The sequence below is a fragment of the Acinonyx jubatus genome, chromosome C1 (assembly GCF_027475565.1).
Source record: "Acinonyx jubatus isolate Ajub_Pintada_27869175 chromosome C1, VMU_Ajub_asm_v1.0, whole genome shotgun sequence".
NCBI lineage: Eukaryota > Metazoa > Chordata > Mammalia > Carnivora > Felidae > Acinonyx > Acinonyx jubatus.
In genome coordinates, this window is record NC_069381.1 from 33,085,384 (window position 1) to 33,110,020 (window position 24,637).

At 52.7% G+C, this 24,637-nt stretch overlaps 1 protein-coding gene across 1 annotated transcript in view; it reads right to left on the reverse strand.

The window, feature by feature from the left end:
* Positions 1-1,231: 1,231 nt before the first annotated feature.
* Positions 1,232-24,637, reverse strand: part of SLC2A1 (solute carrier family 2 member 1) — a 29,235-nt gene continuing 5,829 nt past the window's right edge. The window contains exons 2-10 of the mRNA XM_027059463.2: positions 17,747-17,842; positions 6,484-6,644; positions 6,095-6,335; positions 5,322-5,484; positions 5,040-5,227; positions 4,691-4,795; positions 4,132-4,233; positions 2,717-2,920; positions 1,232-2,321 (exon numbers count right to left, since the gene is read on the reverse strand). Of these exons, the coding sequence (XP_026915264.1) occupies positions 2,121-2,321; positions 2,717-2,920; positions 4,132-4,233; positions 4,691-4,795; positions 5,040-5,227; positions 5,322-5,484; positions 6,095-6,335; positions 6,484-6,644; positions 17,747-17,842 (1,461 nt within the window). The 3' untranslated portion in view covers positions 1,232-2,120. The remainder of the gene's footprint in view (positions 2,322-2,716; positions 2,921-4,131; positions 4,234-4,690; positions 4,796-5,039; positions 5,228-5,321; positions 5,485-6,094; positions 6,336-6,483; positions 6,645-17,746; positions 17,843-24,637) is intronic.

Consider the following 24,637-nt stretch of genomic DNA (forward strand, 5'->3'; position numbering starts at 1 on the left):
TGGCATTCTGGACCCCTAACTCTCCTCTTTACACTGCCCCTTCGGGTGCCTCCTCGAAGTTTACAAAGGTATCTTGCTTTCAGCGTTAGATTTTTGGAGACACACAAGGCTTTCTCCATTCCACGCAACGCCTCACGTGGCCTCAACCCTTCGCGCTTTAAGCCCTCAGGCTCAGGCAGGGCATTACTCTGAATCGCACCCCTCATTTGTGAGATGGGGATGGATAGATAACGCCTCAGATTCTTTGTAACTAATAACATACATAGACACTTCCATTTACTAAGTTCCATTTCCCTTCTCACTCCCTCCTTACAATCAATCACTCTTGGTGCCAAGGAAATTTTATAGTTTTGCCTGACTGCAGTTATAAAGGCTTCTACAGGCAGATTCCCCCGATTTTCTCCTCTGAGTCTCTAGGGACAAATACCCTTAGTGCTTTATTTCATCAACTATTTTCCAAGCGCCTGCTGTGTGCCAAGCCTGCCTTAAGTGCTGAAGACACAGATGAACCAAATTGGACTTTCTATGACATTGATACAAGGGGAAAATTAGGAGTTGTAGATAAAGGGTGCAAGAGTACAGTGCCATAGGAAGGGAACAGAGGAGGCCCTTGAAATTCCTGGGTGGGAAAGGGGGTGAGAAGTCTTTTGAGAGGCCCCAGTAGCATGTAAGCTGGATCAGAGGGGTCATTTCCTAGTTTAAAGGTTAGAGGAAATCAGCTATGGGGTAGGGGTTGTGTAGTGTAATTGTTAAAAGTAGGGGTTCTAGCGTGACTTACTTGGAGATTTCAGGCACATAACCTCTGAGCCTTTCAAAGGCAGATACGGTACCTACCTCACATTCAAGATAATGTGTATCAAGGCCTGAGCATCAAGGTTAGCACATAGCTGTCATTTTTTGAATACCAACTATCATGTGAAGGAAAATAGGAATGTCTTGGATGCCAAGATATTTAGATTTTCTCTGGGGAATAGGGATTAGACAGATTTTTAAGCAATGGAGGGTCTCCCATCCAAGTACTAACCAGGCCCGACTCTGCTTAGCTTCTGGAGATCAGAGGAGCTCAGATGCCGTCAAGGTAGTATGACCCTAGACTAAGCAATAGTGGGTGTTCATTCCTTGGAAGGGACTGGGTTTCAAGTCACAAAGTTCAAAGTCACTATAGCCATTATTTCGCTCCCATTCCATCTCATTCTCCCTACCCTTAACGCACAAGCATTTCAAAACCATGTTTCTAAAAACCAGCCATTTATATCTGTTTAGGTAAGTTACAGAGGAAGTAAGGTGGTGTATTTACAAGTTGGTTTGTCCAGATATACTATAACTTAGTGTCTGTATTTAATATTGACAACCAAAAAATATATATAAATATCTTCCATCTATACACAGCAGGGCAGGAGTGTCCATGTCTTCTTGAGCAGTGAGTTCTCAGTCTCCTACGGCCCTCCTCTCATGGTGATCGTCTGGCCCTCAGTGCAAAGGAGACTAGAAGCTGGCAGCCCAGTCTGGCCCTTCCCCTCTCCTCCCTGCACTCCAGTGCTCCCAACTGGTCTCAGGCAAGGCAAGATTACTTTGAGTGGTTGGGCAGGAAGGGATGGATATGGGCGAACCCTAGTGGAGCCTAACCATTAGGGTAGGGAGATCCAGGCCTCAGAAGAGAGCGGCCACAGCTACCTCTTGGGGTAGAAGCCTCATAGTTCGTTGTTTGATTAGTATGTCCTTGGTCATAGGTCCAGCCCTACAGATTAGCGTGGCAAAGAAGGCAAGTGTCTAGGCAGGACTTGGTCCCCACCTTCAGGTACTGAGCCATTCAGAGTGAAGTCTGGGTGTAGGTACAGGAGACTCTGGCTGATAAAAAAAATAATAACAAAATCAGTAATAAAAAAAATTATAAAACCTGTTGCTTGTCTGAATAGATCTGAGCAACAGTCTTGTTTTTGTTAAAATCCTGGAGCCATTAAAGTCCTAATATTCTTCTGGACATCACTGTTGGCTGAAGAAAGGAGCCCCAGGCCCGGCTCTGCTGAAATCCATCAGTTTGAAAGTCTCATCCAGCTGCCTGTGCTCCGAGAGATCCTTGGGGCTGCTGGGAACAGGCCGGGCTGGTGGTGTGGGGCACCTCACACTTGGGAATCGGCCCCCAGGGGGTGAAACAGCTCCTCGGGTGTCTTGTCACTTTGACCGGCTCCTCCCTGCCGGAAGCCGGAAGCAATCTCATCGAAGGTCCGGCCTTTCGTCTCGGGAACTTTGAAGTAGGTGAAGATGAAGAACAGAACCAGGAGTACGGTGAAGATGATGAAGACATATGGACCACACAGTTGCTGAAAGACACACACATACACTTGGTTGGAGTACTGATCCTACATCCTGACTGTAGGACCTTGGCTTATAGGACTTGATCTTTGATCTGAAAAAGGGAACAGCTACTCACGGCCCAGGCATGCTGGGATGATTAAATGAGACTGCCTGCACCTGGCATGTGATGGGCTCCAGGGAACAGGGTCTCACCACAGAAAAGAATAGAGACAATTCAAAGCTGAGGAAAGAACCCTGGAATTGAGGTCAGTGTTTTTAGCTGTGTGACCTGGGCTTCTGAGCCTCAATTTCCTCCTCAGCAGGATTCCAATGAGAACAGCTGGGAGAGCATTTTGCAGAGCAGCACAGGGTCCTGCATGCAGGAGAGCAATGGTGAGCAGGGACAGTGCAGGGTTCTCACCTCTACATACTGGAAGCACATGCCCACAATGAAATTGGAGGTCCAGTTGGAGAAGCCAGCAACAGCAATAGCAGCTGGGCGAGGACCCTGGCTGAAGAGTTCAGCCACAATGAACCATGGGATAGGGCCAGGGCCCACTTCAAAGAAGGCCACGAAGCCAAAGATGGCCACGATGCTGAGATAGGACATCCAGGGCAGCTGTTCCTGTTGAGGACAACAGAAGGGTGAAAAGTTAGATTAGGTTGTTATGGATCCTCAGAGGAAACCAAAACTGCAGAGGTAGCCCAGGGCAGGGCTAAGAGTCCTAGGCTGGGAGGCAGTCCTGGGGGCTGATCCTGGATTTGCCACATAGCTTAGGTTCCCTCCACTGGGTCTCTGCTTCCTCATCTGAACAAAATGATCTAAGTCCTGCTGGATGGCTGTGAGCTCAAGCCTACCCTCTGGGAATGGTAATGCGGTGTGCACATGGAAGGTGCTAAGAAGAGGTCCCTGTGGTCCCCTGGCTCTAGATGCAGAGCAGTCCGCCTGAAGCAGAATGCTGTGGAAGAGCATTCCTAGGGCTAAGTGTTAAAGAGTTTGTAAGGTGCCCAGCTCAGGGCCAGCAGAGTAGGCCCAAAGCATGTGGTCCTATATCCTCATTCTCTTTGAGGAGGCCACAGTAGAAAAGGTATAGGCTTTGGGTCTGATCCCAGATCTGCCACACATCACCTGCTGCGTGCTGGACCTCTCAGCTATCACCAGACTTTCTACACTCTGGTTAAGTTGTAAAATGAGCATACTGTTGCTTCCTTGCCCAGAGGGTAGACAAAGGAGGGTTCGTGCATGTGAAATGACTGGCACAGGGTTACCACAGTGGTTACAGTCACAGGCTTGGGGCCAGCAGACCTGGGGTCGATTCCTGGCTTTGTCCTTTATCTGCTGAGTTACGAACCTCAGCAGGACTAGAATTCCTCACTTGTGAAATGGGAATACTAACTACACCTGGCAGGGGTGAGAACTGAGAAAAGGCATGTTTCCATGTCTTGGTGGTAAGGAGGGGAATACTTTCTAGGGCTGTTCTGAAGATGAACTAAGGTCACAGTTGAAGACTTTGGAAGACTTAGTACTGGGCAGAGCAATTCCTGGGGAAAGGGGCCTTAGGTCCTGGGGCCAGAGGTGCTGTGGTGAGAAAGCACGGAACAGGGAGGAGCCAGTTCAAGACAGGATGTGAGTGGGTAGGAGACAATCTAGGGAGCCAGAAGGCCATACCCAGGCCCATGGGGCTGGGGAGAAGTGGGCAGAATGAGGGAGAAGGCAGCCCCTACCTGGTCTCTGGATGCTTCTGGCCAGACTGGGGCTGACACAGTCACTCGGATCAGAAGCTGTCGTGAGCTTTCCCCCCAACCCCTGCTGTCTCCCAGAGCGGAGCAACTCACCAGCAGTGCCAGCGCGATGGTCATGAGCACAGCACAGCCTGCCATGCCAGCCAGGCCTATGAGGTGCAGGGTCCGCCGGCCGGCTCGTTCCACCACAAACAGCTGTGGGCAGAGACAGAGTCAGTGCCACCCCCTCCTAGTGCCTCTCTGACCACGCCCGCCCCCCATCTAGAGGCTCGTCCCAAGTGTTGAGAAAGCCAAACAGCACTGCCTCCTCCGTGGGGCTCAGCTTAAGGACCACATAGGATCTGAGGGGCAGAGAGCTGACTCCAGGCAGCAGGACAGGGGGTGAGAGCCAGCCCCAGAGAGCCAGACAGCGGAGCATCCTGGCTGTGACTTTGGGCAAGCCGCTGCCCTTCTCTGAGCATCAGTGTCATGGGCTGTTTGATATGAGTGATGAACTTGACAGGTTTGTGAGGATGAGACGACACAGCACTCAGGAAGAACCTGACACACTGCTTGGCTTGCAGTAAATGATGCCGTTCGGTCACAAGGCCCTGGGGCCACCCTGAGCTGGACCCTGGCAGCTGACCGGCGGTGGGCAATGACGCAGACTCACCGACACGACAGTGAAGGCTGTGTTGACGATGCCGGAGCCAATGGTGGCATATACAGGCTGCTGCACCCCCGCCTTCTCGAAGATACTTGTGGAGTAATAGAAAACCTAAGGGTCAGAGAATTTGTTGGGACTTGGCCAGGTGCCGTGGCTCTTTCCCCACCTCCGTCGCTGTGGGTATGGGACACGGGTGAGTGTAGAATGAAGGGGACATGTCTGGGTTTTGGTTCTGAAGGAAAGCTGCTCCATTGGAAGGGGCTTGTCTGTTTTAAGTTTGGGATCTGTTCACAGCACACACTTGACCATGGGGTTTGGTTGGGCCCAAAGGAAAGGGTGGGTGAGGGGCACTCACAGCGTTGATGCCCGACAGCTGCTGGGACAGCTGCAGGACCACGGCGATGAGGATGGGCTGGCGGTAGGCGGGCGAGCGGAACAGCTCCAGGATGGTGACCTTCTTCTCCCGCATCATCTGCCGACTCTCCTCCTTCATCTCCTGCAGGTCGCGGGTCACGTCAGCCGTCCCGCGCAGCTTCTTCAGCACTGGGGGGACCGGAGGGAAGGTGGGGGTGGCTCAGAGCAGGAAGGAGGCTGGGGCGGGAGGGGGGCTGGGGAGAGGGCAGAGCCCCGCCCGTACCGCTCTTGGCCCGGTTCTCCTCGTTGCGGTTGATGAGCAGGAAGCGGGGGCTCTCGGGGCAGAAGGGCAGCAGGACGCACTGCAGCAGCGCCGGGACGAAGATGACGCTCAGCAGCAGGGGCCACAGCTCCTCGCTGCCCATGATGGAGTCCAGGCCAAACACCTGCGGGCAGCAGGGGTGGGGAAAGCCGCCCTGAGCGCCCTAGCCCCGCCCCCACACGGGCCCCGCCCCACCCAGTGGCCTCCGTGGTGTCAGCGGCCGCTTTACCCCAGTGTCCTCATTTGTCACATGAAGAAAGGAGGACCGACCTCACAGCATAAGTGGGAGGACAAATGGCACATGGCATAGGGGCTGTCACTCTGCGGCGGGACAACTTTGGGGAGGGGAAAGGGAAAGCCTTCTAGAGAGAGGGTAGTGTATACAAGGAAGGCCTCAAGGCCTGCAGGCAGCAGAGAACCTGGCATGTGGAGGTCCCAGGGGGCTTCCCTGTGGCTGGCTCCCCAGGGGAAGGACAGGTCACGAGGCTGGGACCAGAAGGGCCAAGTCATCTGGGACTTGCACTCACACCAGGGAGGCCTTGGCGGAACTGTGAGTGACAAGAGTGCTCTCTGGGGCCTGTGCCTACTAGGGTGTGTGCACGAGGCTATCCCTTGCTGCGGGGCTGTGGAAGGCTGGGTGACAACTCTGATCAGGGTGTCATCTGGACACAGGAGAGCCACCAAAGCTGTGGGGTGGGGGCAGTGCTGGGCAAGGAGACCCAGCCCCCGCTTACCTGGGCGATGAGGATGCCAACAACGATGCCCAGCTGGTGCAGGGTGCCCAGGGCCCCACGGAGGGCCGTAGGGGACACCTCCCCCACATACATGGGGACGAAGCCTGTGGTCAGGCCACAGTACACACCGATGATGAAGCGGCCCAGGATCAGCATCTCAAAGGACTTGGCCAATTTCGAGAAGCCCATGAGCATAGAGGACAGGACGGCCAGCAGGTTTATTATCAGCATTGAGTTCCGTCTGGGGGTGGGGTCACAGGTCAGGTGGGTGCCTGGATCTCCCCAGATTCCCAGGGGCTAGGTCATAGGCAACACCCTGAACAGGCAGGGAAGTCTCCCCCACTCCCATCTGGGATGCCCTGGCCAGGGCCAGGACCCCTTCTGCTCACCGGCCAAAGCGGTTAACAAAAAGGCCCACAGAGAAGGAGCCAATCATGCCTCCTACAGAGAAGATGGCCACGGAGAGGGACCACAGCGTGGTGAGCGTGGTAGGCAAGATGCTCTCCCCATAGCGGTGGATCCAAGTCTGGTTGTAGAACTCTTCAATCACCTGCAGTGGGGGAAGCAGCCTGTTGAGTCGGCCGGGACCCAGCCTCCTTTTCCCCTTGCACTGCACTGCCCCCTCAAAGAGGGCCCAGCACCCGGCCAGACCCCAAACTCACTGCATGTCATTGAGCCAAGTCCCTCTCTTTTGTGGGCCTTAGTTTCCCCAGGTGAGAAACAAGGGGATGGGCTCCATCTCCAGAGTGGCACCAGCTCTCCTGCTTCCCCCAGGTGTGGTTTCCAGTGCTCTATGGTTTCATATGTTCCACAGAACTTGCTGGAGTGGACAGCAAATGACCAATGGTGGAACTTCAGGCGCAGAGCAGAGACAGGTTCAGGGAGAAAGTGCTTCTTCCCACTTGCCCCTTTTCTCTTCAAAGTGCCTAAGGTGCTAGGCTCTGGCCACCTGGTCCCTGTCCCCAAACCCCTGCTGGGAAGGAAATACAGCTGGACAGATGGTTCCACGTTCCAGACGCTCTGGGATGAAGGGAAGGCTCATGGACTTCACGCTCAGGGCCTGTTGTGACCAACCTGCACATAAGACATGCTCCAGAGACTTGTGCAAATTGCTTTCTGACCCCCAGGCCCAGCTATTTGTGGGAGTTACACCCTGAAGGACCCATGGCCTCCTCCCCTCTCCAGGGTGCCGAGCTGGGAGGCATGGGGAAAGCTAAGGACAAGGAAGCAGTTCCAGGAACTGGAAACACCTGTCCTAGAGGCCTGCCCACTACCCCTGCCCCCGCCCAACGGAGGGCCTTACCTGATCCACCGGTTCTGCCTGAGCACGTTCACCCTACTCTAAGGCAACACAGACACACACCCAGTGCCACGGGACTGGCCAGACCCACCCAGCCACATGCGTAGCTGGGCACAGGCCCAACATACCCAGAAACAGCTTCCTGTGTACATGCACCATCACACACACATACTAGTGCTCACGCAATCTGAATATTCCTGGCTTCAGCCAGTCACAAACCTGGATGTCCCTCTTTCCCTTCAACCACCTGCAGCTCAAACTTGCGTAGCTAGCCCATCCTGGCACCCCTCTGCACATGCATGCTGCAAGTTCATGTGCACGCAGCAGTATGCAGCCTCTTACACAACCTGCATGCCACTGCCCTTGAACCTCTCTAATCCTCCCAAGCCCCAGGGGTCTAGCAGAAAGGATGCGGTGGGTAAGCCATAATTGCCAAGGGGAGAACGAGGCTCTTGGTCCCAGGAATGCTCATCGAGTATGCTGGGCCTGGCCGCACAGTTGCAACGGGTCCTTGGCTTCTACCTTCTTCCTGCCCTGCTGCCATGATCTGTCCCAAGTCTGGAGACAACTGACAGAGGCCGGCCTCTAGGGGGTGAGGACAGATTGACACAGGAATGGGGAGAGGAGGAAGGCAGACCTAAAGATCTTATGTCCCAAGGAAGCCAGACAGAGTGTAGGGGTTAGGAACCTGGATAACAACTGAGTTCAGATCCCAGCTCCACCATTTATCTCAACTGGGACCGAGGGCAAATTATTTCATCTCAAATGGCGACATCAGCAATATCTATTTCATCATGCTGCAGGGGAGTAATGAAACGTAGAGTGCTTACATGGTTCCTGGCACGTTCACTGAGCCAAGGGACCCCACCATGTTCTGGTACTGACCCAAGGGCAGTCAGACCACTGACAAAGTACAACCAACCCTGCATCCCATCATTCAAAATCAAGGCTCCTGCCAGGTATCAGTCTGACCTCCCCACCTAACACCATCTCTACCTTTGCTCTCGGCCTCATTTTCATGCTCTTCATGGTTACTCTGCCTTGAAGGCCCATCCTGCCTTACCATGCTGAAATCTTTTGAGATCCAGCTCAAAGGCTCCCAGGAGTGTGTCCTCCCTGAGCGCAGGGACCCTAGTGGATTCACACTGGGACCTGTCCCAGAGCTGGTGCCAGGGATGCCTGGTGAGTGAATGAAGAGAGGGCCTTAGGCTCTCCTCCTGGGAGCCCCTGCTTCTGCTGGGGCAGAAAGAAGGCAGATTTTAACAAAACAAAACAAAGTGCTGTGTTCTTCAAGGGATAAAACCAACCCCAGAGGAGGACTGGTTGGGAGCAGTAATGGTCCATTTATCAGGCCCTGCAGAGAACAAGCTGTCCTGGATAAGGGGACTGTCCAGATAAATGACGCTTGCCCCACTAAGGACCCATCATCAGGGTGGAAATCTTTCTCCCTTCGTCACTCTCGCTCTGCTGCCCTTGGGGCTCTCCACGGGGGCAGGAAGAGGTGTTTGCCCCAGATGGCCTTTAATTGATGCATTCTGTAGTTCTCAGGGTCTTCCTCCACACCCCTGTGGTTCAGATGCTGTCTCAAGAGAAGTCTCCACATCCAGTTTAAATTTTGCCAAGAAGTCAGCTAATGGTGGGGCGCCTGGGTGGCTCAGTAGGTTGAGCATCCGACCTTGGCTCAGGTCATGATCTCACAGACTGTGAGTTCGAGCCCCACACTGGGCTCAGCACTAACAGCTCAGAGCCTGTAGCCTGCTTTGGAATCCGTGTCTCCCTCTCTCTCTGCCCCTCCCCTGCTCACGCTCTGTCTCTCTCTCTATCAAAAATAAATAAACATTAAAAAAAAATTAAAAAAAAAAAAAGAAGTCAGCTAATGGAATTGCCTGAATTGTGTGCAGAGTCAACAAGGGCTGAGTAAGGGCTTTCTACCTAAAGGAGCTTAAAGATGTGAGGCTGAGGTTTCTGTTCTGGCTGCTTGGGTCTTTAACCCTCTTCTTGGGGCTGGCTGGAGATGTTGAGGCAGCCAGTAAGAGGACCACAATCCCAGAGGCTCCCTTCCCCCAGCGAAGTGTGCTGCTTGTGGTAACAAGTGAGAGGGACCAAACCTTGTCGAGAGGTAGCTCCTCAATGGCTCATGAGCTCCCCTGCTACTCAGATCAGACCTCTTTATGGGCATGCATAACGGGGAATAGCCAGCCCCCTTCACCTTCACCTTGGCCTCAGGCTCATCCTTTCCACCCCCAGCAGCACTTCCTGGCCAAGCTGAGGCTGCGCAGTGAGTTCCTGCCTTCTGATCTGGGGGTCTATGCCCCACGTGGGGCTGAACTGGCCCTTGGCCCAGGAAAGGCAGGGAGTCCCTGGAGAATGGGAAGAACCCTACGTGGGGACAAGTTCTGGGATCACCATCCACCCAGTCCCTGCCCTCAACATCCACCCTAGCACTGGCTGAGTGCCCCTAAGCAAAGAAGAGCTTTCTTCCTCCGAAGGATCCCACAGACCCAGTCTCCACTATACAGTCACCGGCAGCCTCCGCAACCCTGGCTCATGTTTGAGGCCTGGCTGGTGCTTCTGAAAGCTCCCACTCCCGTGCTCCCTCCCACCTCACATGCTTTCACGAGGCTGGAAGACCCTTGATCCTGCCACTGCCCCACATCCAATCAGTCACTAGGTCCCGGTCAGTTCGCCCTCTTCATCTATCCTATTCTCTGCCTGTACAGCACCTGCCCTAGGTCTCACCCGGATTCTCCTCCTGACTCCTCCCATCCACCCAACTGATTCTGCCTCCGGTGATTAATTACTCTCCATGGAGCCCTGCACAGCAAATGCATCAGGTTTAGCCAGATCTGTCTGTATCTCTGCTCCCTTCCCAACCTATTCCCAACCTCTCTACCCACCGAGGGTCTGTGTGAGTGCATGCAGGCTGGGCAGAAGTGGGGGGTGCTCCTAGTCAGCTTGAGGGGGGACCGCCATGGCATCAGACTCTCAGGAGTTGAGGGCTATGAAGGATCTCTGTCCAATCACCCCACATTGACCCTAGAGGGCAGATGCCTGCTTAGTGACACTGTAGGAGCCAGTGTGGTGAAGCGACCTCCTCTGGGCTGCTGAGATCCCTTAGACTGGATGGTTCCCAGTAAAACCTATTCCTCATCCCAGCAGTTCTCGAGAGGGTGGCAGTGGTGGGAGGCTTGCATCACATCTGACTCCTTGGGAATCCCCCCTCCTCCCTCTCCCCACCCGGGCAACTGTGGGAGAAGGACCACACGTCTGCCTGTCTGCAGAGGAAGTTCTGACTTCCTCTGTGTCTGGGCAGTGTCTGTAGTGAGGGCCTGGGCATGAGGCACAGTCTGCTGCCCAGCATACAGAATAAGCGGTTACTTAAGTCACTGTTGTTCTTTCAAGGAGAGAAGCTGCCATCTTCAGAGGAGCATTAAGGACAGACAGAGTTTTCCATTTTTAAAGTGCCCGAAGATATAGCATTATCCTAAGGAATTTATAGTGCAAGAAAGACCTGAAGGATCTAGGGCCCTGCCTCAAGGAGTCTTTCTTCAGACCCTGCCTGGCTGCCCCACTCATAGAGAAACCCAGCAGGTCTGCAGAGCCCCAGGGCACAGGCTTCACCTCGGGGAAGAAAAGCTTTCTAGGCTTCAGAGGAGGAGACTGTCTACCTTACAGGTAGTGAGTTCCCTGTCAGCAGGGAGCATACAAGTCAAAGTTTAGGGCAAAGATTGCTAAACATTTTATGTAAAAGGCTTGACAGAAAATATTAGGGTCTGCTGACCACATATGGCCACAGTTGCTTATTTTTCTTCCCCCGTCTCAGTGTAACGTAATTTTCTCCCCCCTTTAAAAACATAAAAACCATTCTTAGCACGTGAGCCATACAAAATCAGCTGCTAGCTGGACCTGGCCTCCCTGCCAACCCTTGATCTAGAATTCTAGATTACTGCCAAGAGAAGGGGTATGCTTCAGAACCCCCGGCCGGTCTCAACATCCTTCTGTGTAGACCCCTCCAACCCAGGGTCTTCTAGATCATCCTGTGAGGGAGAGTTAGAGCTCCCACCTCAGCTTCTCTTCTCTCTCCCAGATGTTACTGGGGGGCGAAAGGGTTAAAGAGCCACCTAAGCTCTGAGCTCCAGTTAGAAAGAGGAAAGGGCCAGCTTGTCCAGTTCAGTCCCTCAGCCCGGCCTTGACCACGATTTCCTATTCCCTGCTATCCCCTCCCCCACAGCTACCCTCCCTCAGCCCAGAGTTTATGTCTCCATAGCAACTTTCAGCCACACCCCAGGGTCAGCTGAGAGTTCAGAGCAGATGCTACAGGTGGTGTTAGACAGATAGCTCCACCTGCTGGGTCCCCTGGGGCCCCTCCTTGGAGCCTGGGGAAGAGGCCCAGGCAGCCAGACGGAACTGGAAGCTGGGCCCCAAGCCCACAGGAGAGGTTCCTACCACCCATGCTGCTTCTCCAGAACAGCCCTGGCATGGTTTCTCTCTAAACCCAGGCCAGGCCTTCACCCTGGCCTCCTCACTGGTCCCTGATCTCCAGAGTCTCCCCTACCGGCAGAGAGATCTTCATGTCCCTGCAGGAGCCCTGCTCCCAGACCTTCTTGGCTCCCCACTGCCCCCTCCCACCCCCACACCACCCAGGCACCCCACATTGCTGCAATTTCGCTTGTGCTGCTCCTCTGCCTTCTCCCTGGCGAGTTTCAGAGAATACACAAACACTCCTCTGGAGAGCCTTCCTGAAAGTACCCCTCCTTCTCACTGCAGTGGCTCTCAAACATGGGCAGTGTGGCTTCGCAGAGGACATCTGGCTACGTCGGGACAGCCTCCCACAGCACCAAAGAACTATCTGGCCCCAAAGGTGAATGTTGAGAAGAACCCTGCTCTGTGGGCCAGGTACCTTCTCCCTCTCCCTTCTCCACTCCCAGAGCCTGCCCACGCTCCCATCCATGCTTCTGTCCGTTGTTGCCCCAAGAGCTAACTACAGGGAAACATGTGCTCCCTCTAGACTACATTTCAACACGGGAGACATCCGATTCATCTGTGTCACTAGGTCCCAGCACAGGGCTAGGGGTAGAAAGAGTTGTCATTAATTGATAAACAAGCCATGAATTCGAGGGGCTTAAACGATGATGTAGCTATGACAGGGCTGTAATGGTGTAAGAAAATTGTGCAACCATGTGTGGGAAACCGTTGAGATGTCTGTACGTGACTGAGCTTGACTCGGCCTGGAAGTCAGAGTAAGAGGGGGCAGCTGGGTAGCAGTTATAGGTGTGTGAAAGGGTGTTTCAGTGCCCATCTGACTGTAGTATAATTGCCATTCCTTCTACGGTGGTCAAGGATGCAGACTGGAGCCAGACTCCCTGGATTCCAATCCCAGCTCTGCCACTTCCTGGCTGTGTGTCCTTGGTTTAGTTAGTCGCTTAACATCTTTGTGTCCCAGTTTCTTATAAAACAGGGATTATAGTGCGTACCTAACGAGGTGATTATAAGAAACAATCGAATTCTGATTTCTGTGCACTTACACAGTAAGCTGTAAGGGTCTTTATCAGTGGAAATGGGTGAAGGCCAGAGGGAACACAGAACTCTCTGGATCTTGACAGAGATAAGGAGAGGCTACCCGGAGCCTGGAGCCCAGTGCAGCCCCAGTGGGCAGAAGTCTGGGCTGAGAAGTGGGCCTCTAGTACTTTCGCTCACAAGCCGGGTCATCTCAGGCAGACTCCGCCTGCTTTCCAGGCCAAGTTCCTCCTTTGTCAAATAAGGAATGCTAAACCACTGGACCATCAGGCCTCTTCCAGCTCTAACTCTGGCTTCTGAGGATGCTTCATTCTGAGACATGCCTGACACTGTCCCTTGGCCAGGAACTCATGGTTTCTAAATGGCCTTTAGTCATCTCTATTGGCAACTCGGCCATTTGGGGAAGGGAGAGGCCGTTCTCTCCACCCAGTATGGTGGTCAGGATGCCTTGTTCATTTATTTGCTGTCTCTGTGGCTGGGCTTCCCTCCTCCTTCCTCCCCAGAAGGCAGGAGGCCTGGCAGGGGCGTCACAGGGATGTGGTCATCACTCCCTGGTAAAGCCTGGAGGCCAGCCGTAGCTCAGCCTCTCACTTTCCAGGTGACCTCATCAGCCTAGTTTCCTCCTTTGTAAGAAGGCAAGATAACCCAGCCCCACCCACCTTGTGGGGTGGCCATGAGGAGACGATTTATGGGGAGGTGCTCTGTAAACATTTAAGATAATGTTATGATTAATTAACCACTTCCAGGAGGAAGCCCTTTGGGGCCTTTTTTTATGGAGGAGCCCCAGCTTCTGGCATCCTCACCATTAGTGAGGTGCAGGCTCCTCAGGAAAGCAGGCCGACCCGGCCAGCCCAGGGCAGCTTCCTAACAGTCCTAAACAGACAGGGGCTGTCGGTGTGTGGGCGCAACACTTCTGCCACCGCATGTCCCCAGTGCCTGGGCCACCTGCCCCTTGAAAGGCTGCCCCCTCCCCCTCTGCATAAGCCTGCCTTCCTCTTTCTCCAGTGGCACCCAGAAGCTCTCCATTAACTATGTTCTGGATCTTCCCAGGGGTCTCCCCTAGTGCACAGACCTTGGCACAGCTCCACCCCTGCCCCACCTCCTACTGTCTGGGATAGAGCCTGTAGACCTTGTGGAGCGAAAGTGTCCACAGGGCTGAGGCAGGGCTGAGTCACTGTGCTCGTCACCCTTACCCTTGTGTCATCCTATCCCCTCTTCGCAGCTTTTTTATCACATTGAACCCGCCCCTGCCTGGAAGGACTATGACCAGGCTTTCGAGAAGTGTCTGCAACACGGGGAGCCCGAGCGCACACCCTGGAAACACCACTCCATTTCAGTGTGTGCACAATCAACTGTGGCCACTCCGGGCCTCGCTGCCTGGCTCCTGAAGTGATCTCTGGACAGGTGTTCACAAATGCTCCCAGAAATGCCCTCTGTGCCGCCCACCAGGCCTGCTAGACGCCTCGGCCAGCTGCCCCTCCCATCCTTCTCAGCTGTTCTCCCCTTCCGTCTGTCTCTGATTAGACGGGAGGCACCGAGAACCCGAGAACTTCACTGTGGGTTTGTCCACATCTACAGCCTCAGAAGAATCTCGGGCCCTCCCCGCCCAGTGCCACCCTGGTGCCTCTGCTCCAGCAGCTCCTGAGTCCTGAGACCTCTCCCCAGCTCACCCTCACCCCCTCTGGTGATTCCTTACAGCGCAGCGCATTTAAAAATGAAGTCTTCGCATGGGAAAAAGCATCCCAGCCAGATGACCCCTGCAACCACCACCCCCTTTTCTTCTTTCTCCACTAAGTCTCTTGGAAGAGCCATCTCTAATCTTTCCCATGCCCTCCTCCCTCCTCAACCTGCTAGAGGGAGGTTTCTACCCACATGGCTTCACCCAGTCAAACTTTGGTCACCACAGGGTCACCATCCAGTCTTTGGCATTCAGCAATATGGGGATGACTTGTCCAGGTTAACCTCTGGGGCACCTGACAGCACTCCTTCTTCACCTCATCCATCACCTCCTACTTGACTCTTCCTTCTCTTTTCATTCCAGTCTCTCCAGGACATCTTCCTCTCCTGCTATTTGGATACCAGTGACCAGCGCTCAGGTTTTCTCCAGCTGACCACACGCCCGAGAAACAGACCCCCATGTCCAAGTGCTTCCTGTACATCTCCAAATGTGTCACCTCAGTTCTGACATGTCCCACAGGCACCTATCAATTATTCCTCCCATACCTGCTCCTCCAGATCCCATATTGCCCAAGCCAGAAACCTAGAAGCCATTTTTTTTTAAATGTTTTTTTATTGAGAGAGCATGGAAGGGGGAGAGGGGCAGAGACAGAGGGAGAGAATCCCAAGCAGGCTTCGTACCATCAGTGTGGAGCCTGATGTGGGGCTTGATCTCACGAACTGTGAGATCATGACCTGAGCTACAATCAAGAGTCAGGCACTTAACTGAGAGTCACCCAGGTGCCCCTAGAAGCCCTTTTTTTTTTTTTTTTTTTTTTTTTAACGTTTTATTTATTTTTGAGACAGAGAGGGACAGAGCATGAACGGGGGAGGGTCAGAGACAGGGAGACACAGAATCTGCAACAGGCTCCAGGCTCTGAGCTGTCAGCACAGAGCCTGACGCGGGGCTCGAACTCATGGACCGCGAGATCATGACCTGAGCTGAAGTCGGCCAGTCAACCGACTGAGCCACCCAGGCGCCCCTAGAAGCCCTTTTTAAACCCCACTCTTATCCTCACACTGAACTGATGACCAAACCCTGCCCATTCTTCCTGCATGGTGTTTGTTTTCCTATCCCTATTCCAAAGCAGCTTTCTTGCTATTTCCTGGTCTCTCATTTCCCATTCTCAGATCCCTCCCACCGCCCAGATGCCCGAATCCTTTCCCTAAAATGCAAATCTGATCATATCTGTCCTCTTCAATGAGTCCCTATTGTCCTCACTCTGAAGTCCCTACTCCTAGCTTGGCCGACTCTTTGGTGCCTACGTGCCCGTCCTGATGGTGCCCTGCCATGCCAGTGGCTGAGATTTTGTAGATGAAATCTACCCACGACGCCCTTTGTAGTCAGGCCTGGGCTTAACTGTTGGCCTCCCCAGCCTTCTTTCTCCTCCCACTCACCCTACAGACACATGAGCCTCTCTCCTCTGCATACCAATCCCTGTTCTGTTTCTGGAAAACACTTCTTCTATCCTGATCTTAGAGTCCTCGTTCTCTCATTAATTCACTAGGTGATAGGTCGAGACATCACTTAATCCAGGAGCTCTGGACTTTGGACACACATTAGGATCAGCAGGGGAGCATTAAACATTCCATACCCAAACAGCATCCCAGATCAATTACATCAGAATCGGGAGTGTCAGGAGCGTCCAGGACACCACAAGTGCACAACTCAACCTCCCTCTAAGACTGCAGGATTTCCATCTGTAGATTCCCAAAGGGAGTCAGTGTCGAGGCACGCACCTTGGCAAGAGTTGCTCAGAGCACTTAGCTAAAGCAGGGCTTGGTGCTGTTCCAAGCATGGGAGCCATTTCAGACAAGTTTGGAAAAGTCCCGTCACCTCCGCTGCAGCTGAGCATGACTCAGCAGGCCAGGCCTTCCTGGTGACCTGCTCCCGGGCATCAGGCGTGGCCCCTCACAGCCACCCTCTGCCTATTTGGAGGAGGACAGCTCTGACTCCCAACACTCCCAGTTCCCCCAGACAGGCCACTGGGCCTCGGGACCCAGCCACACTCACTCTCTAGCCTCCCCTTCTGTACAATGAATGTGGTCCCGACAGGACTGTCCACTCTCATTTCGTCCTCCCCAGGAAGGTACAGATTTTCCAACTGACGTGGCAACTGATCAAGAAGATAGCCTGTGGTGGTGGAAACCGAGTCTGGCTTCCGGAGCCACCATTCACTAGCTATGTGACCTTGAGCCTGTTGGTCATTTCATCTGTCCAGGGCCTCAGTCTTTGGGTCTATGAAATGGGGACTCACCACCCAACCTCATAAACATATGCAAAAGGGCTGGTATAGAGAAGGGACTCCTTACAGTATCCTGTCCTGCCCCTTGACCCCTTTCATCTTCTCTCCTTCCTGAAGCAGGTGGGCTGAGCTGGGGGTGATCACGGGGGACCCTCCCAGTCCTGACATTCAAGGAACAAGTGAGGACGGATCTGGGATGTGCTGCGAGAAGAAGGAAGCAAGCCTTCCTTCCAGCAGACCCCTAATCCCTCTGGTTCCCTAGGATAAGACACCATTTTTGATGTGACTGGCGCTGGGCCTCCAGGGGAAGGAGGCTGTTTCCACGTGGAACAGGATGCTTTACGAGGGAGGGTGGTAGGAGCACCTGGTCTGGAGGGCTCCATGGCAGACTAGGGTTGGATACCAGCTCCATCCCTGCCTAGTTGGGGGGATACTGGGCAGGTTTCCTTTCTCTGGCCACTCTTCCCACCTGCAGGAGGGGAGCGCTAGCCGATTGTTGCCTGCCTGCCTTATAGAGCACTGTGAGCAGCAAGTGAGGTAAGCACCACAAAGCCCTACGTAATCCCAGAGTGTTATGTAAATGGAGCATCATCACACCAAGCATTGTTTTGATTATTAGAAATGTCCGTGTGGGTGCGAGGTTGGTCAAAATGACTTATAAAGACCCCATGATTCTGCAGCCCTGAGATTCCAAGGCCAAAGCCAAGGGTTTTTGACCTTTTCGGGGCCAGAATAATTGGCTGGTGGGAGCAGATGGTGAATTGATGTGAACGACTGACACCCAACAGGCAGGGTGAGCATGTGGGATGTGGGGTGTGCAGTGTGCAGCAGAGCAAGCTGGTGTTGATAATCCAAGGAAGGCACAGCACTCACCTTCTGGGGGGCATTGATGACTCCAGTGTTGTAGCCGAACTGCAGGGAGCCGAGCACTGCCCCTCCCACGGCCAGCATGAGGCGGCCGGTCAGCTTCTGCAGAGAAAAAAAACCATACTGTGACAGGCATGTCTGGGCCCAGGTTACTACAGGGCAGGACATGGGCTGGTTCCCTCGTTCAGATATCTGGCCTGACTCCTGGCACCACACCAGCCCTTCTCCCAGGAAACTCGGCCACTTCCTGATCTCAGATGCCTGAACCAGCTCCGCTGACTTCTAGACACTGGGCCGGCCAGACTCATTCCTGGGGAGAGAGGGGAATTAGGGTCTTCTTTCTTTGCAGCCAGGTCTTGGCACTCCGGAGTCTCATTCCTCTGGTGGAGCCATGCCCTGGGTCCAGGTGGCTCTAGACTGTTTGGGAAGCCCAGGAATCAACTCTCCTAAACAATGGGGGCCAAATTATGTGGGAGGAGCTGCATAGGTAGGGGGAAGCACCCTAGATTTGGACCAGAGAGTGCTGGCTTCTGATTCTAGCCCCCCCTGCTACTTGTTCTGTGAATTCCAGCAGGCTGTCTGTCGCCCATCCTCACTCCTCCCTGGACCCTCGTTTGTTTCTGTGCAAGACGGGAACAGTCATGCCAGTCAGCATTGGAGGTGGGGTCTTGCCCTTTCCTCTCCTCTCCTCCCTCCATTGACGGGGCAGGAAACTGAATCCTGAGAGGCAGAGTAAGTCCCAAATTACTCAGGAGACTGCAAAGAGCCAGACTGGAGCTCAGGGCTCCTGACTCCCTATCTCGTGCCTTTCATGGCAACCATCTGCAGACCATGAGCTTCCCAGGGTTATTTGGACATAGATGACAACAGCAAGGAATGTGCTTTGGAAAAGTACAGGACACCAGGCAAGTAAGAGTATTGGACCAAGGTCTGTCTTTCTTTCTTTTCTTTCTTTCTTTCTTTCTTTCTTTCTTTCTTTCTTTCTTTCTTTCTTTCTTTCTCTTTCTTTCTTTTCTTTCTTTCATATTTATTTATTTAGAGAGAGACAGAGACAGTGTGTGAGAGAGGAGCGGGGGGGAGAGAGAGAGAGAGAGAGAGAGAGAGAGAGAGAGAGAGAGAGAAAGAGAGAGAGAGAATCCCAAGCAGGCTTCACACTCAGTGTGGATGGAGCCGGACACTGGGCTTGATCCCATGACCCTGAGGTCATGACCTGAGCCCAAATCAAGAGTCAAACATTTAACTGACTGAACCACCCAGGCGCCCGTGGCCAAGGTGTTTCAACGGGCAAAGGTCTGGGAGAGAAAAAGGGTGGTGGGTTTTTGTCCCATGGCAGCCTGGGGCATGAAGGCCACAGGCAGGGAAGAGGCCGGCAGGCAGGACAGCCCTAGGTGAGCAAGATGCCCTTGCTGGAGAAAGGGAGAGGACTCTTCTTTTCTGGCTTATAAAATGAAAAAGCCAAGGGACACCTGGGTGGCTCAGTTGGTTGAGCATCTGACTGTTGACTTTGGCTTAGGTCATGATCTCAGGGTCGTGTGGGATTGAGCCCCATGTCAGGCTCCGTGCTGAACATGGAGCCTGCTTGAGATTCATTCTCTCCCCCTCTCTCTGCCCCTTCCCTGTGCACATGTGTGCTCTCTATCAGAAAATAAAAATAAAATAAGATAAAATAAAATAAGATAAATAAAATAAAATAAAATAAAATAAAATAAAATAAAATAATAAAATAAAATAAAGAAGCCAAAATGTGACGTGAGGCAGGCCCTTAATTGGTTGTGAAAGAATGAACTGGGGGAGGGGCACCAAAGCAACTGGCATTCACTGTGGGCACCACACAGGGCTGGGCGCTAGGGGGGAAGGTTGGGAAGCACTGAGCCACACATGTGGAGGGGAGAGCTGCTTGGCCATGGCCTTCGGCCTCAGTTTCCCCACAGAATCCCGAAGCAGCCCTGACTTCAAGATCCTCACAGAGAGCACTGGGCTTATGGTTAATCAGACAGGTTTCTAGTATGGTCTTTTCATTCCCTAAAAGCTTTCAGGCCAACGATCGCAAAAGCCAAGGTTCTCACATCAGATGCGGAGAAAGAGAAAGAGGCTTTGGCTAGCACGAGTGCACAGGCTGCGTCCATTCTTCATCAGGTGAGTGCTGAGACCACGTTCCCACTGGCCCACCTGGCCCCTTCCTGGCCCAACTCTGGACATCCCTCCTATGCTGGAGCTTTCCTCATGGCAGAGGCTGGGTGGAAGAGAGACTTTTCATTTTACCCCCTTTTGTGTGTTTTTGAATTTTGAACCATGTGAATGTGTCACCTACTCAGAAGAATTTTTTGTATAAGCCCCGTGGTTTCATATTACTTAGAACAAAGCATTTAGATAAAAATATAAGTGAAAAATAATACAGATGATAACGTGGATCTGTAAGAGCCATGCTGGTAGCACAGGAATGAATGACGCTGCAGCAGGGGCTCCGTGACAGCTAAGTCCTCATATTACAGACCCCGTTTTCAGTCTGGCTCTGATGTTCCAGGGGTGTCTGGGCCTCTGAAGTTGTTGCTCTTAGGGCCCTGTTGGGCAGCTGTGGCCTCTGGCAGTAGGGGCTACTGGGAGCCAAAGACAAACCCCTGGGCTGGAATTGCATGGGCAGGTCAAGGTCAAACTCTACTTTAGAAAACCAGCCTACCCATGCCCTGGGTTATATCCACAGCCACCCAGGCAGGCTGCTGTACTAGGACTAATGCTCAGTGGCCCATGCTCCAGGCCCTGGATGAAAGAGGCCCCTGTCCTGACATCAAGGAAGAGGTACCCCAGCAAGTGCAGAGGCCAGAGTTTCAACAGGGGGGTGGGGGAAGGCATTGTGGGAGCCCTGGAGGGAGAGACTTCTAATTTTGCCTGGGGACAATCGAAAGATAGGTTCCCAGGAGGTGACATTGGAGTTGGGCCGTGAAGGACATGCAGACAGTCTGCCAAGTGGGGAAGCAGCGGCAAGACTGCATTCCAGGTAGACAGAACAGTGTGTGCAGGGGAAAGAAGAGGGGCCTGATTCCACCGGATTAAACAGGGAGCGCTCCGTGTAGCTGGGTGCAGCTGGGTGCAAGATACAGGGGGAGGAGCATCACCCGCTCCTGGGTAGGCTGCCCCCACCACATCCAGCTTGATCACGGCTGTACTGAGAATCAGGAGACCTGGGCTGAAAGTCCAAGAACTGCTTCCCTTCACTTGGGAGTTGGGATATGTGGAGGCCTCTGGACCTCGGTTTCCTCACATAGGAAATAGGGATCGGAGTTCTTTCCCTCAGGAGTTGCTGTCAAGTTCTGTATCAGTGGCCATCATGGAGCCTGGCAGGGTTCACCTGACAAGCATTTGCTTGCTGAATCAGGGAAGAATGGGAAGCCACCCTCAATTGGGCCACCAGGGCACCATCTGTCCCCACCAGCTCTGCGGCCGCAACTGAAATGCCGTGATGGAATCATTCATTCCATGTGATTCCACAGATATTTATTTATGTACCAAGCTGATGAACTGCTTGGTGAAAACGTAAGAGAAGGGGAACAACGCCCACAGCTGTGGCTTTCTTGTGAGGCCTTCTTTAGGAGTGGAAGAGCAACATATTTGGGATCTGTGACCCCCAGCAGCCCATCACCGCCCTGGGGCTGAGGCTACCTTCTAGAACATCCCACACTCTTCCAGGGTTTTTGCCCTTATGTCCTCTGCAGTCTCTAGCTGTGGCTTCTAGCAGTTGGGAATACCCATTTGCTGTTCACCCACCAGTCTGGGAACTCCCTAAAAATGGGACCTGGGTCTTACCCAGCTCTGTAGCCAGAGTGCCCAGGGTCAGGCATGGCACAGAACATTTGTAAAACAGACCACTTTGGAATTTAGCTCTCAGGCAAAACAGGCTCTACGTGTATCCACTTTGCCAGAACAGTACTCATCCTAACAGATTTTAACCTGGCCATTATCGAACCTCTGATGAGTACTGGAACATCAGCTCTGAGAGGCACAGAAACAGGCTAACAGTAACTCACAACTCCCAGGACCAGAGAGGAAAGATCTCTGAAATTAGGCAGAGTACAAATCCTGACTCTCCTAGGAGCACCATAGACCTCTCAGGTCAGCAAATGCCCAGGCTCAGAGTCTAGCACAGAGGAGGTCCTCACCCCCTCACCCCCGACCAGCCCTATCCCAGTGTGAGGGTCCCAGGGCCCACTGAGGGTTCTCCCCCTCCCAGGGTGTCAGCCTCAGGACCTCTCCTCCTACATGCCGGGATGCCAAATGGCACCAGCTGTGTCGCATCACTTGCTAAGCATTGTGGCCTTTTGACCCATGCCTGTGTGCCCTTCCTCAGCACAGTGCTCCAGCCTTGGGCTTGGCCCTTGGTCAATATTGGCAGAGGGAGGGCATGTGGCTACTGCCATTCAGAGGCAGGGCCTTCTCTGCAGGAGGAGGGTCACAGTGCTGGCATGATCCAGACATTGCTCTCATCCTGGCCTCCTCCCACAGCTTCCCCATGGTTTTCGGAGGTGCACTGAAGCCTAGGACATGGGGAGCTTGTAACGGCTTGGTCCCCAGTTCTAAGGAGGGCGGGAGGGGTTGGTGAGGGAGGGGATTATGGAATCTGTAACAGCTCCTTTTTTATTTATTTTGTGTATGGTTCTGTTTGTTTTTAATTCTGGGCATTAAAAAAGAAGCCCAAGAGGGGCGCCTGGGTGGCTTGGTCGGTTAAGTGTCCGACTTCGGCTCAGGTCATGATCTCACGGTCCGTGAGTTCGAGCCCCGCGTCAGGCTCTGTGCTGACAGCTCGGAGCCTGGAGCCTGTTTCAGATTCTGTGTCTCCCTCTCTCTCTGCCCCTCCCCTGTTCATGCTCTGTCTCTCTCTGTCTCAAAAATAAATAAACGTTAAAAAAAAAAAAAAAAAAAGAAGCCCAAGAAATTGCAGAATTCCTGTAACACTCTTATGTGACAGATGGGGAGCCTAAGGTCAGAGGGCAGAGGCCCAGGATAGTCAGAAAACAAAAGCCAGGGCTGGGACTTGAGTTCTTTGGGTTCCTTGACTGGCAGTTTACTCTCTGACCTCTTCCATCCTGCCAAGTCTTTTCACAAAGAAGAGTGATGGGTTACCCCCTCCAAAGCCTAACCTTCAGGTGACCTCAGGCATTTACTCCTCTTGCCATTTCCTTCAATGCACCCCACGGTGGCCCTGGGGACAGAAGGTACTCATCAATCTTTAAAGCAGAGGGGAGAGGAGGGAGCTGCTGCATTTATCAGTACCGGCAGCACCAGTGAGGCCCTAGGCGCCATGCCAGGGGCTCACGGGTACTGATTTAAATCACCGTGAACACATGCTGGGGGAGAGATTACTCTGACTTCACAGATGAGAAAACGGGAGGCTCTGAGAGGAAAAAGTGGATAATCAGAAGGTCCTCGGCTTCTGTGAAGCTTCCAGCAGGAGGTCTCTGATGCCAAATCCTATGCCCTTCCTGCTCATGTCCTCCCCCACACCTTGCTTCCGGGTACTCTCCCTGAAGGAAACAAGGTTTCTACCTGGTGCTTTCTATGTAGGTCAAATTCTATTCTACAAACTTTTGGGCCTTGGCCAGTCTGAGCCAGGACAGCCCAGGCCAGAGTTCAGAAACCTTTGGCCACTTGGGTAGATTTTGCTCTAAGCCAAGGTTGGCAAACTATGGTCTGTTGGCTAAATCTAGCTTGCCAGCTAAGAACGAAGTTTACATTTTTAAGTGGCTGGTTAAAAAAAAGAGTAATATTTTGTGGTACATGAAAATGATACCAAATTCAAATTTCAGTGACCACTAAGAACATATTATTGGAACACAGTCACACTCATTGATTTATATATTGTTTATAGCTGCTTTTGCACTACAATGGCACACAGGGACCATATGGCCCACAGAGCAGAAAAAGTTCATCAATCTCTGCCTGAAGCCCTACGTCCTCTGAACGGCTATGTGCAAACCTAACACATGAACTGCACAGGATTTTCAAAGGCTTCCAGGTAAAACCGAATCATTCTCTCTAAAAAACCAAAAAGGTGTTTGTCCTAAAATGGGATGTTAAAAGCAAACAAGCAGGGTTGTGTGCATGGGCCTTGGTCAGGCCCTGGACATCTGCAGAAACCGACACCCCCGACAGGTACCCATTCAGTAGTGAGACGGGCACCAATTCAACCTTGATGAAATTAATTTGGTAAAACCACGGGAATATGCAGAGGTCCCTGGCAGCAGACAAGTTCAAGTCCCAGCACCACCCCCCCCACCCCGCACTCGCATGACCTTGAAAAAGCCCCTTCCCTTCAGACCTCTTTTTCTCCACAAGAAAGGTTTCCTAATAATACATTACTAAGGGAAGATCATACCTGTATGCACGTTCCCAACACTATTCTAGTTGATGGGGATTCGGCAATAAACTACACCAAACCCCTGCCTGCACGGAACTTGATATTTTAGTTGGGGGCGGGCAGGCAGAAAATAAATACCTAAAATACATCAGGCGGTGAATGGTATGAAGAAAGAAAGTGACGGGAGTGCTATGGCTTAATCACAGTGGGATATGCCTGTAATGGAATATTATGCAGCTGTTGATGAAGGGAGTGTCAGGGCAGACTGTTAAGGGAAAAAGCAAGGTGAAAAATAATGTGTAGGATATACATTTTGTGTAAGGAAGGAGAAGAAAATGAACTTGTACAATGGCACTTGGCTTGTAGGGGCAGAGCAAATACACCTGTAAATATTTACCTCTGAGGGGTGGTGGGTGAACAGGATGGGCTGCTCAGAACTATGTAGAGAGTGCGATTCAATCACGTAAAAGTCACATTTATAGGCACATATATACACATGCCCAGAAAGAGGTCTGTGAGGGTAAACACCAAACCATTACAACTGGGAG